This window comes from Pipistrellus kuhlii, unplaced genomic scaffold (assembly GCF_014108245.1).
Source record: "Pipistrellus kuhlii isolate mPipKuh1 unplaced genomic scaffold, mPipKuh1.p scaffold_m20_p_13, whole genome shotgun sequence".
Classification (NCBI taxonomy): Eukaryota; Metazoa; Chordata; class Mammalia; order Chiroptera; family Vespertilionidae; genus Pipistrellus; species Pipistrellus kuhlii.
In genome coordinates this window covers 21773797-21787287 of record NW_023425438.1, presented here as the reverse complement: position 1 = coordinate 21787287, position 13491 = coordinate 21773797, and the positions used below count along the sequence as shown (strand labels likewise).

The following is a 13491-nucleotide window of genomic DNA, read 5'->3' as shown; positions in this document are numbered from 1 at the left end:
AGGAACATAAGCAGCTAAAAGAGGAAGGAGAGGGGAAAGGGAGACTGGGAGGGACAAAAAAAAAAAAAGAAAATATTCCAAAATTTCTCATATTATTCTGAGCAATTTACTATTTCTACATTTATATGTTAGATCAGACTCCACTGAGAATCTTAATGAGAGGACAGAAAAATGAGACTTTCTCTAGCCTTTTATTCAGGAGAGAAAAATCAATGATAACATTTTCCTGTGTCCCCAGAACAGAAGACAGGAAACTGGCATAAGAAGGGGATGGAAAAGTTTGGGGTAGAGATGAAAGGCCAGTTTAGGTGTTTTTGTCATATTTGAGCAGACACCAACTGTGGAGATAAGGACAATAAATGTTAGGACCTTACCACAGTGAAATTAGCTGGGAAAACTTTCAAAGAGAATATATTACATGTATATAATTTCCCTGTTAAAAACTAACATACTAAAGATAAATTAGATGCCATTTGCTTCCCAAACTTTGAACTTATCATTCTTCAGACAATAATGATTGAAACATTACCTCAGCTAAACACTACATTATGCCAAGCAACTAAAAGTGGGAAGGTCACATGAGCTAACTAAACATCTAATCCATCTGTAATTTCTTCTAGAGATGTTCAAGACAATATACACATCCACACAGTGGAAAGAAATTCTTTCATGGGACTGAGTTCTGAAAGCCTGATTCTGTAAGTAGAGAAAAACAAAATCCAGTGGAGGACCGTTTGGTTTTTTCATTTAATCATCTCTCTCATAATAGGATACTCCTTTTCCGTCTGGGTAACTTCGGCGTCTCACCATTTAAATTTCTCCCTGGTTCTGTGTTTTTCTCTCATGGCCCATCTTTGCATTTCAGAATCACAACATGGAATCCTGTTAATAATGTATGAAGCTGTGGTGTGATTCAAGTATTTAAAATTGCTCTTTGAATGATGGTCTCCTGTGATGCAACATCTGTTCCAAAGGACAGAATATCTCACGCATCAATAAAGCTAGTTATTGCCTGGCAAGGCTTTTGTTGCCCAAAGAAAAAGACAGGAAGGAGGCTGAATCCAGGAAGATATGAATCTTCCCTGAGAACTATGCGAAGCAGCTCCATTCAGCCCCATGCTGAGCATAAGAAGACTTCTCATTTTCTTGGAACAATCACGTTTTTTTAATGAGCTTGAGTTACTCCCTCTGACTTCTGGGAAAGTTCTTAATGCATTTTGTGTCATTAATGAACTACCTTCTAATATTCTGTGCCAGGAGCCTGAGTGGGAGTGTAACCACTTCCCAAGATGGCCAAGAAATAGGGCACTAGGGGCTCCCCAAGTGTTTGTGAGATCCTTGGAAGTCAGATGAACAGAGGACTTTTAGGGAATCAGTAGCTGCAATTACATCTGTAAGGAAAGCATTTTATCTTTCCATTTCACATATTGTTGTATTATTTTAAAATATATACGTGTGTTTTTAATATGCCAATGAGTACAAAAGGTAAGTTTCAGTCTGGGAAGAATTTTCATCCTTTTCAAAACAATAATATGACAGGCTGGGAAGAAAGGGAGATGGTGAGGCTGAGGCTGAGAGAGAGGGAGAGGAATAGGGAGAGAAGAAAGAGATAGAGAAATAGTAGAGATAAGGACATACTAAAGAATAAAGCTAAGCACAGTATTTGATATAAATTAATTAGAGAATAAATGAAAAGGTTTGAAAGAGACTAGCAGAGGAACTGGATGTGAGAAGGAAAAAAATAAAATCAAAGGCATATATTCAAAGTACACAGTATTAGGATAAAAATTATAGATGAATAATACTTAATCCTTTCACTTAATATGTTTTTGGTAATTGGAATTTGTGTGTGTGTGTGTGTGTGTGTGTGTGTGTGTGTGTGTTGGAATGAGTTGATGAAGGTGTGGCAAGTATGAGAAATGGGAAAGCAAAAGAAATGAACTAAAATACAAACAAAATAAAAGACATGCAAAGTAAAAGCAACTATTCTAAGAATAAAGAAGGAAAATTTTATTCTGATTGGCCTGTGATGTGAAGGTTGAAGGAAAAGTTAAAATGAGAAAAAGAAGGTTGAGAAAGGAGGTTGTGTCCCGTTGGGCTTTAAAAGATGAGTGTGGTTAGGCAGAGCAAAGGGCAAGCAGAGGAAACAGAATCATCAAGTCCATTTGTAGGACACATATGTTCAAAAAATAATATCTATTCTACAGAAAAACAGATGGAGCCCTTGCAGATTTACACAGCCCTGACATAGATTAAAGGCCAGCCAACCATGGCCCATGAGCTAAGGCTAGTTTCTACCTTTTGATGACAGAAACAGTTACATCTAACCTAAATTAAGCAAAATGCTATTCCCCTGGGGGAAAAAAAATTATTATTTTTAATGGTATTCCCATCTAACCCCCAAATGTACTCAATTGTTACTATTATATTTTAAATTTGGTCAAAAATTTTGTGGAAATTATTTTATAAGTAAATATTATAATGTATCTCTGTAGTAATCTCCATTTTGCCTCTTGGCCCACAAACCCTAAAGTTTACTAACTGGCCCTTGGCATAAAACGTTTGCTGACTCCTGTGTGTGCTCCAGGTAGGGGCAGCTGCTCCCTCAACTCTCACTACCTGGGAGTGGCTGACAAGGAAGTCGGGAGGCTGGATGTGCCTGGGCCAGGCTTTTTCCTGGGTAGGGGATGGGCTGGCAGGATGTGGGGGGAGGTGCATTGCTACTCCTAAGACATCAGAAGCCACCAATTAAATGCTAATGTTTTAAAAGATTTATCTTGCTCAGGTCTGTACTTTTTTTTTTTTATTTTTTTATTTTTTTTTTTTAGCTAAACTGGCTTCCAAGAGGAAGACAAAAACCATAATTGTTCTGTGATTTTCAGCACCTTCTTGAAGTCTAAAAGCTAGAGTCCCCAATATGCAGGAGCTTCACTAGACCAGCTTGTGAACAGTTATTTGTAAACCCACCAAGTCCCACACGGAAAAGAACCTGGCAGCACATCAAAAGCAGGTGGTCAGAGGCTCTTACGGCTCCAGATCCACCCAGGAACACAGCAATGACGAGCTGATGGCCCAAGGGTCCTTGGGCTCCCTGTCCAGGCAAACCTGCTCACTTCTTTGCACAGTCAGGATGCCTGTTCACATCCAGCCTCCTCCATGCTCACTCATACCACCTCCCCCCACCACGACCCACAGTCTCTATAATTGATTTATCTTCCTTTCTGACTTAACCCAGAATCACCTCCACAAACCTCCAATAACCAGGTCCCTATGGGTGACAGGAGATGTTCAGGTTGTGTGACAGCTTACCTAATTAGATCACATTTTGATGACAGCCAGGCCTGCTGCTATGGATGAGAGTATGGGTGAGAGGCTTAAGGCCTTAGAGAAAGGTGATATAAAATGTTTGCTGTCTTATAAACAGTTGTTCAATCGTCGTTTTGATTTCTGTCCTTCAGGAGGAGGATTACCATCAGCTCCCCCATGGCATCGACCCTGCAACAAATGATGTGTGCAAAGACCTTGCAGGATTCAGGCTGCTATGCCTACGTGTGCCTTTTCAAAATCAAATTTCATTTATTTCTCTGAATAGGTAAAACATGCACATAATGTGAATGTCAAACATTTCAAAAGGTTATGCAGTGATAAATCAGTCTCCCATCCACCCCGAGCCTTAGGGTGGCATTGTATTTATGGCACTAACCTGCACTGTCTGACCTTGCCCCAGTGCTTCCAATTATGAAACCTTGTATTGTTTGCATCTGACATTATTGGTTTTTTAATGGGCCTTTTATTTCAGATGGCTGAGTAAGAATGGGATTGAAGAAATCCAGAGCTGTGCATTCAATGGAACCCAACTAGATGAGCTGTAAGTAGCCCTGACTATTCTTCCAGGCCATTGAGAGGGAAATGGCTCTTAGAACAGTGATGTTTATGTGGCTTTGTGTTTCCCTTCTTCTTTCCTCAACTCCGTCCCCAGGAATCTAAGTGATAACAATAATTTGGAAGAATTGCCTAATGATGTTTTCCAGGGAGCCTCTGGACCAGTCGTTCTGTGAGTAGCTTGTCCCATTGCCACGCACAAGAGATCAGCATGTAAAAATAAGTTGGAAGTCAACTTTCTCCAATTCATAAAAGCTTCAAGATAGGGCTGGAATCAAGGTCATGTTGGTCTGTCATCTGCAAACTATAGCGACAATTTAGGGCTGTCCACATTCTAACTTTTAATGAAATAACAACATTTAAGGAGCATTTACCAAGCCCCAGACAGTGTTTTAAAGGTTTAAGATGCCTTTTCTAATTTAATCCTTAAAATAAACTTTGCAATATAAGCTACTGGTTTCATGTTAGAGAAGGAAAACTGGCTTCCCTGGAGGGGTTAACTAACTCATCCACAGTCATGCAAATTTTAAAGCAGGACTTTAACACCAAACTGATCTGACTCAGTACTAACTCTTAACCACTCTGCCAGGTCCCTCTTCCCTGGAAGGGAGAACACGTTCCTTCCTTACCTTCAATGCACAGAAGTTTTCCTCACCCAGTGAGATACACACACACATCAATTTTTGAATCCTCGCTACCTGGATTCCAGGTCTCCTGGGATTCATTCAGTGCCTCATAGTCCTGCATCAGCATTTCTGTCTCTATTGTTGCTTTCAGATCTTGTCTCTCCCTCCAGGAGTGACTTTCCCTTATTCTCATCTGCCTTTGCCTTTCCACAGGGTCATTCTAATTCCCATCTCTTCCCTCAGTCAACAGTGAATTCTTCCTTCTGTGACTCCCACTGCCTTTATGGCTGAAAGGACCAAAATCGGCAAGAGCTTTTAGAAAATGTGTTTTTTTCAGGGCTCTAAGCAAGACATACTACACCTACTGATGAATTTACTATAGGAAGAAAGAGGGAACCCAGAAGGAAGGAGTAAGATGCAAGAAGAAATAATGAGTAAAAAAACCAAAAACAGAAAACTCATGAATAATTCTAAAGGTTTTCTAGATGATCCTATCGATAGATAGCTGTCTAAGGTCAGTGAGCATCTGGGAGCCACTCATCTATACCTCTTATTCGCCAATCAGTATAACATACTATGTGTGGTTTCCTACCTATCACCTATCAACATCACTTTCATTTTTACCAAAAAGCTTATATTCTTCTTTTGGCTGGAACTTATGTATTTCCTAGGTTCTTTTTCTTATTGGGCTTAGTGGGTTTACAAATAACACGAGACCCTATAGGGTGAAGCAGAAATTCATAAAATAGTTGGTATTGATGATAAAGGACATGTTGTAACCAATACATGAGACTCTGTCTCTTTGAAGAAAAAAAACAGTTCAAAGAAATATAAGCAAAAGGAAGAAGTGTGAGCACTTAAAGGGGAAGTGCCAGACAGACTACCTGGGTTTAAAGCCAATTCCCTCCTTGCTGCAAGCCATGGTTTCCTCACCAAAAGGAAGTGGCAAAAACTATATAATACCTAATTCCTAATACTATTGGAGGCTTAATAATATTATAAATGTACGTAAATGTGTGTATGTGTATATTTATAGATTCACTCATTGAACAGATGGATGTTAAGAACCAGCCCTGTGCCATGCACTATATATAGGACAGGAGACAAAAGAAAGTTCCTCCTCACAGAAAGCTTATTCTCATAATGGGCAGTCAGACCCTAACTAAACATATAACAATATATCAGACCATGATGCATGCTTTTAACACCAAATAGGAAATGGCATAACAAATAAAGAGTGCCAGGCATAGTCAGTCCATGGGCCCAATTACACAAAGTACTTAGAACTTGTAATGCTTAATTAATGGTTCCTATTCTTAGCGTACTCGAAGATAAATAAACTTAGAGAAAGTGCTTTGGATGTCTTTGACCACCAGAATAGCAGTTTGTCAATTGCACATAACTAAAATTCCTAAGGGGCTTGAATGTTCCTAAACAGGTACCTCCCTCTGTTATGGCCAACAATACTCGGATAGGAAGAAGAGGTTTTATAAGTCACCTATATCGGGTGCATTATTAAGTCATAGCACCTTCACCGCTGACTGCTACTGAGAACATTCAAGTTGGACAGAATCCCATTATCCTGGAAAGTGATGTGCTAGAGATCACACTGCCACCGTAAGCCACAGAGCTTGGACCAGAAACTAGGTTTTCTGCCTCACGTGCCCATGTATTCCCACAATCTCATGTTGCCTCAAGTCCAGAAATATGTCTAATTAGATTAGGTCCCTGCCATTGGCTGTGAACTAAAACAGAGGAGGAAATAATTATAAAAACCAGGCTCCCATTGCAAGAACATACACACAGCACAGAAGATTGCCTTCTATGGTTGTGCAAGCAGGTCCCAGGCTGAGGCATATGTGTGCAGGGTGTGCCCTCGGAGGGTCTGATGGAGAACACACAGAGCCCACCAGCTGCCTAACCATATGGCCAGCAAGAAGAGGGATGTCACCACCACAGGCAGCTATGAATGGTCCTCAAGTTACAGGTCCATTTTCACCCCTTTACCACAGGAATACACCTGGCCAAAGAGAAGTAAATGAAATTTACAGAAAATCCAAAGGAACTATGAGCCCTCGCCATGACTTAAAAGGGTAGAGAGTAATACTGCATTCCTCCACCTTTCAATCTCAATGCACGAGAATATATATGCAACACCCTTGACAAGAATCCTGCCTATCCTGTAGTAATTGCTAGTGTTCTTCTCCTCCCTTTAGAGTAGGGGTGTCGAACTCAATCAGAGAAGGGGCCAAAATCTAAAATCCAGCCTAAATCGCGGGCCGAATGGTTTACTGAACAGTCATAAACTGTCATTGTGATGGAAACGCAGCGGAGTGCAGTGATGACAGCGCAGTGCGGGCCACATTGCAAGGCCTGGCGGGACGGATTTGGCCCGCGGGCCTTGTGTTTGACACATGTGCTTTAGAGGGAAGAAGACTGATCACCTTAACATCAAGGCTCCTATTCTGGGGCTTTTAGGTTAGTCCACAGATATCTTTCCAGCCTCTCTGCTTGCTGACCTGGGATTATGGCCTTTCCCATCTTCCACTTCTGCAACCTGATGTGCCAACCCAAGCTACTAAACCCTAGTGTGTGAGCTGCTTGGTAAGGAATGTGCAGAAGACCTGCCCACTCCAGGTGCTGTGGGTTGATGGGTAGGAGAAGGAGTGTGTACAGACTGCTCAGCCCACAGGAGATGCCACTCAGGCTAGTGCTGCAACTGTGCCTTGGGTCAGATTGCTGTCCCTGGGTAGGAGCCAAATCTTGGGTAAGTCAAACAGGGGCAATTCCCAAAGGAGAGCTCAGCTATGAGCCATCTCAGCAGTGAGATGGTGCACAACTGCCCTCAAGCAGTGGTTCTAAATTTGACCATACATCAAAGTCACCTGGCATGCTGGTGAAAGCCTCGAGAGCCCATCCCCACACCCAGAGTTTTTGATTCAGCAAGTTGGGGGTGGAGGAGAAGGATAATTTGAAAAACTGCAGCTCTGAGAACTTCCCGGCTGATATTGCCGGTCCTCCCAGCCCAGAATCACTGCCTTCTCACCAATGCTGGGGCTTGAGAAGCCTCGCCCTGTTCTCTACACATTATCCTCTGTGAGCCAGCTGTGTGAATCTTCCTCCCCAACAGCAAGCATGTGCAAGGAATCCTGAGGGAATTCAGAGAACACCCAAACCAATAACTCCTTTCCTGAAGGCAAAAATGTTAGTTGAGTGTAAAACAGGGAGCCTCTGGGCCCCCGAGGGTACAGGGGTGAGATGTTCCATTGCAAAGAGAAATAGATTCAGAGAAAGCCAGGGGCACACAGACAAGCTGCATTGGATTTCGGAGAAGCAGCCTAGCATCCTGATTTCCCCCTCATGAGTCCTGACCTTGAATGCCAGTGGCCATCTGAGTTTTCACCTGATATTCTGAACTCACTCAAGTTTGTTTTTTTAAGCTATCAAGCAATTGCTGTTTCTTTAGGAACCAGTTTCCTGTGGGAAAAATTTTAATGCATTGCCTTTGCAAGCTGGAGCCAGTACAATCATATTCCGATAGTTTATCAAATTGATTTGGCTATAGTTCAGATTCATTTGATAGTTGAGATTCAAACACTGAGTTATTTGTATAAGAATGATTCTCTTCCATTACCAGTGTACCCACAGTCCTATAGACAGTAAATTGCCTTTTTATTCCGCCTGGGATCATGAAAGAGAGGTCTTCTAACCATCTGTCAGTGTACTACACACCAGAAATGTGCTGGCACTTATGGAAATGATTGACCTATAATAACATCTTTGCTGGTAAAAATAGAAATTGTTCAAATCAAATTTGTGGCACTGGCTATAACACACTTTATTAAACGGGGCACAGAGCACAATTTAACTCCTGCCTCTCCTGACACAGCGTCTTATTACTGACTGCTTTCTCCCTCTCCACTTCACATCGCAAAATCAAGAATCCTAACAATGTTGAAACAGTTAGGATTACTAAATCTCTTCAGCGCCAGCCATCTTCCATGAAGACTCCCATTGGTACATGTCAGGATTTAAATTGTCAAAACCAGTCACTGCCAAAACGTAGCATGTGCTGAGTTGTTATCCAGAGTGACGTTTTAAGACTGCAGCCATTAAACCAACCAGGAAGACAAGGATTAAAAACACCAGCCCACCCAAGACTACCCTGTCCCCTTGTCCAGCCCCCCCATCCCTATAAATGTCAGCAATAAATCAAACATTCTCAGCTATTCATTGAGCATAGTAGGTCTTACAGGTGATACATGTAGTAGATGTTGATTGAGTAACGACTACGTGTCTGATACTATGTTAGGTGTAGGGGATAGAGGAACTTAAAAATAAATAGTACCTAAAATATCCTACAGAGGGACAAATGCCACTGCCCAGACAATAAGCTCTGCAGAAATTGTCACAGGAGGTTATAGTAACATAGCAGGTGTCCAATAAATCTCTGGCATGTGATACAGTGACATTCAATTGATGAAGTGACATTGTGTGAGAAGGAGAGCTCCTAGCTTATGCCTAAATTTCTGCATCAGCCTTCATCTCCTTCCTATCTTCAATCCTTTCGCCTTCTGACTCGTTTAACAAGTATTTATGAACACCTACTATGTGCCAGGCTCAAGGTTCTCAAGATTAATCTTATAAAAACACATCTTTCAATAAGCCATTCTTCTGCTTATGTAAATTTTAAACTCTGATACCTGGCTTTCAAGGTTCAAATCCTGTGGATCCCCTCCTCCCCGCTCACTTTAGTCCTCAAAATCTAGTTGCTCAGAATAATCCTTCTAAAAACCTCTCACTGTCACCCTTTGTGTTCTGGGGGTCTCTCAAAAAGCCTACCTTATCCTATAATCATATTAACCTACTTCATTAGATATGAATAACTGATAATGTCTTATTTTGCTACTTCCCCAGGGATAGTTGCATCCTAAGAGTGGAAAGTGCTTCTACAAAGGAATTAAAAACTAATATTAGATTTTCAGGCCACATGGAAGGATCGCAGCCAGGGAATGGACTGTGTATCTGTGTGCCCGTGTGTTTGTGTGTGTGTGTGGATAGTATCTGTTAAGTGTCAAATCACACGGAACAGTATCCTCTTATCTGTATCACTGCTTACATAATTGCTATGAACTTTTCTTACTCCGTGGGGAAACCAGAGAAATATTTCTCTGCCAGCTCAAAATGTAAACGTCTTGAAAGGTTCCATGCCTGCTAACTTCAGCAAGTATCCAGTAACCATTAGGCAAACACATCTACAATCACTTTTATTTTCCAACCACCCAGGAACCACTTTTACTAAAATGTTTGCTTTATCAAACCCTAAGTGTCTATCAACCATTCCCTCCTTTCAACACCAATCAGGAGAAGATCTGGGTACCAGGACTTTGACAAGATGCCTTACTCTCAAGGCAGCAAAGCCACCTGGTGCAAATGATAGCAGCTCATGGATTTTGTAGCTGAGAAAAGGAGGAATCAGCTGACTCCAGAACACTGAGCAGACAGAAAGGCACCAAAGCTTCCCTAACAAGTTCCCAATCACACACCAAGGCATTGGATTGCATTCATGTCAACCCACCCAACACATTATCCTCCTTATTCTATCTCCTTGTAAACTTTGCACAAGGCTGCTCCTTTCCTGGTGGCTTTGATGCTGTCAGTCACATAGAACTGCCTGCTGCAGAAACACCCTTTTGCTGAGCTTCCTGTAAATTCAGATTTTTCTCTCTCAGTCTATGTGGCATTTTTTTTTTTTAATTGCTCCCCTGTAAGATTTGCTCCTGCCTCTTGTTGTTATTATGCTGCTGAGGCATCTCTGCTCATCAGACAAGTATCTAGTGAGTAGATTTCATGAGCACAAACATGTGCCAGATATGATGCAGAACACAAAAATATCTTAATAATCCCTGCTCTTAGAGCATCTGAAATCTGGCCGAGGAGACAAAACAAATATACATGAAAAGTCAAACAATATGAAACCATAGAAAAGATAATACAAGGTACAAGATTCTTTGTAATTGCTAGAGGTTAGAAGACATCACAGTTGGCTGGGGTGATCTATTTATTCCCCAATCCTTCAGTGTTACTCCCCAGACTATCTTCAAACAAAACCACCTTTTCCTGGGTGCCTGCAATGTGAAAGGCACTGTTTAGAATGCAAGGAGCCCTCTGCCCTGTAGGAGAGATAAAATGCAAATACAAAGAGCTACTTTATAAAGCAAAAGATAGTAAGTGGTGAGAGAGGCAGAAAGCATACAAACATAATGCTATTGTGCTCCGCATGGCTTTCAAGGAAAAATACTTCTACAACTGGTAAAAATGAGAGAGACGATGGAATCACAGAGACTTCACTGGGAGTGTGCTTTGGTTTGGCACTGCTGCATAAAAACTACCCTAAATCTTAGTAGCTTAAATCATTCCACTTTGCTCACAATTTTGTGTTTCAGAAATCTTGCTATTTTGTCTCTGATCATGTGATGTATGAGAGAGAAGGAGAGATTAATTAATTAATTTATTTATTTATGGATAATAGCTGCCAGCTTTTGCCCCGGAAGTTCTTTGTGTATTTTATTTAACTCATTTAATTCTCACAACAACCTTTTGTGGTGGATATGATTATTATCATTCCTATGTTATAGCTCAGGAAATTAATCAAGGCCATAAATCTGAGAGGTAGAGGGGCAGGGTACATATGCAGGCAAGTCTGGCTATGGATGCCATGTTCATAACTACTACTCTATATTGCTATTTTGACTTTGTGCTGAGGATGCCCCTACTACCCACCAGACTCTTCTTCCCCTTACAGTGTATTCTCTTCTCACCCTTTTCTGATATTTGGCCATAGATTCCACCCCAGTTCATCAGAACTATTTTAAGCTGGTTTTAAAATGGGAAGGAGATGATCAGAGTCCCTCACTCCTATGCAAATTTGTTGGTCTATTCTATACACTGTAGGAAGGGAGATGGAGGCTACAGTTAAGCCCCAGATCAGCCAGGATGCAAGTATATTCAGAATTCAATGTATCCTGTTATCTAAGTCTCCTACCACAAACACAAGGGTTAGGACTTCTACTGAACCAAATTTCCTGTTAGCAGAATATTGGTCTGACCAAGGTATGTTTAATGAATTGGAGTTTCCCTTCTCATCCATGTAAGAGTATCACTACTGTGTCTGCTATTTTGCCTGCTAATGGAGCAGAATATTTTAGACCCATGGTAATCGGGTTATGTTTACTTTTTCTCTTTTTAGAGATATTTCAAGAACCAGGATCCATTCCCTGCCTAGCTATGGCTTAGAAAATCTTAAGAAGCTACGGGCCAGGTCGACTTACAACTTAAAAAAGCTTCCCAGTCTAGAAAAGCTTGTTGCACTCACAGAGGCCACCCTCACCTACCCCAGCCATTGCTGTGCCTTTGCAAACTGGAGACAGCAAATGTGAGTCTTCTCCTGTCCACCTCTTGACCCTTGCTTGGAAGCTCTCCAATGCAGAAGTTGGTCTACAACTTCTATGTACCTGTGGCATTAAGAGAATCCACTGGATGCAAGATCTTCTTGATGAAAGCCCGTAGACATATGCTAGATCAAAGCCTCGGTATTATGAAGAGTTTCTAGTCTCTTTGAAATGGGCTCATGGGAGAAGGCTACCCACATGGTAGACTACCTACCAAATATTAAATGAGAAAACATGAAAAACACCAAGTATAGTGCCTAACGCATGGCTGATACTATTATAAATTTATATTTCTTCCCGTTTGCCTCTAAATAATGGATTTATCCTTCAGGTCCCAACTCTGCACCCCATAAATGTCCCAGGAACCACCAATGTCAACTTTGGAGGGAAGAAGCATAAACACCACACCAGAGACTGATGCACACACATCCATGGCACATCCCAGCCACACTAAGCCTCTCTAATCTATCTTTGGATTTTAGCACCTCACAGGGAGGACAAAGTCTGGGACATCTGTTCATTTGGCTTTCAAGGTTGGTCAGGTTAAAGATGGTGATCCCAATAGAGCCATATCCCAGAGATAACTGAACCAAAAAAATTTGAGATAATCATTGCCAGGATTTGGAGAGGGAATATTGTGGAGCTTGCACATGTTCCAGACATTCAAAGGATCCATTGGAGATAGAATTATAGGATACCAGGAGTTCTCTGGGCTCTCACCCACCCTGAATTGATACAAATCACACCATACAGTACACTCAATCTTGTGGTGCCTTGTCACCACTCCTATATGGTAGCCCAGCACTGATATAGCTTTCTGGTGCCATCATTTCGCTGTTTAATGGTGTCTCCTCTATTGTGCAACTTTTAACATGCATTGACCTGCTCATGTAGACATATCTCCTGCTCAAAAGCAAAAACAAACAAACAAACAAATAAAAAAAAAACCTACAAGCAAAACATTTTAAAGTGGTTTTGAAGTAACTAGAGGTTCACCCTCAGACCCATCTAAAAGATTTTCAAGAAAGGGATCACTTTTCAGAATTTGCATGCAAATTCACTGGGAAACAATCCAGTACTGGACACTCCTCACCGATTAGCTCAAGGGCCAGAGAATTTCTTCCTAACGACTAAAATTCTTCAGGACTTGGGCTGAGGCAGGAGGCTTGCCTCTTTTATATTACACACAAGAGTTGTTCTAGCCAGGGCAAGAAATATACCAGCTCACTGCCAAAACCCTGGAACTGAATACCTCTCAGGAGAAATCTCAAAGGATATTAAGACCACTGCAAACACAGCACATGGTATGCTGTTTTTGCCAACGTGCCCCAGGAATATATATAATCTTACTGTGTTGCTCCTACTCCTCTGTCTTGCCACATGCTATAGTGTAGATGTAACCTCAGGGCTCTCCCAACCAGAAATCTCCAGGGTTGCCTTGTACTGTGCCATGACTTGGAGCCTTCCCTGGTCCCTCCAGACCACCCAGCTCTTTCCTTCTCTAGGTCCCTATGGTAACTTGCCGTCAGGGC

The 13491-nt window shown here is 41.5% G+C and overlaps 1 protein-coding gene across 2 annotated transcripts in view; it reads left to right on the top strand.

Annotated features, from left to right (window-relative positions):
- Positions 1–13491, top strand: part of FSHR (follicle stimulating hormone receptor) — a 120026-nt gene that overhangs the window by 101910 nt on the left and 4625 nt on the right. The window contains exons 6-9 of one of the 2 annotated variants that reach the window (XM_036435267.1): positions 621–698; positions 3800–3868; positions 3980–4054; positions 11758–11943. In XM_036435267.1, the coding sequence (XP_036291160.1) occupies positions 621–698; positions 3800–3868; positions 3980–4054; positions 11758–11943 (408 nt within the window). The remainder of the gene's footprint in view (positions 1–620; positions 699–3799; positions 3869–3979; positions 4055–11757; positions 11944–13491) is intronic. The other variant, XM_036435268.1, reaches the window with a different exon arrangement.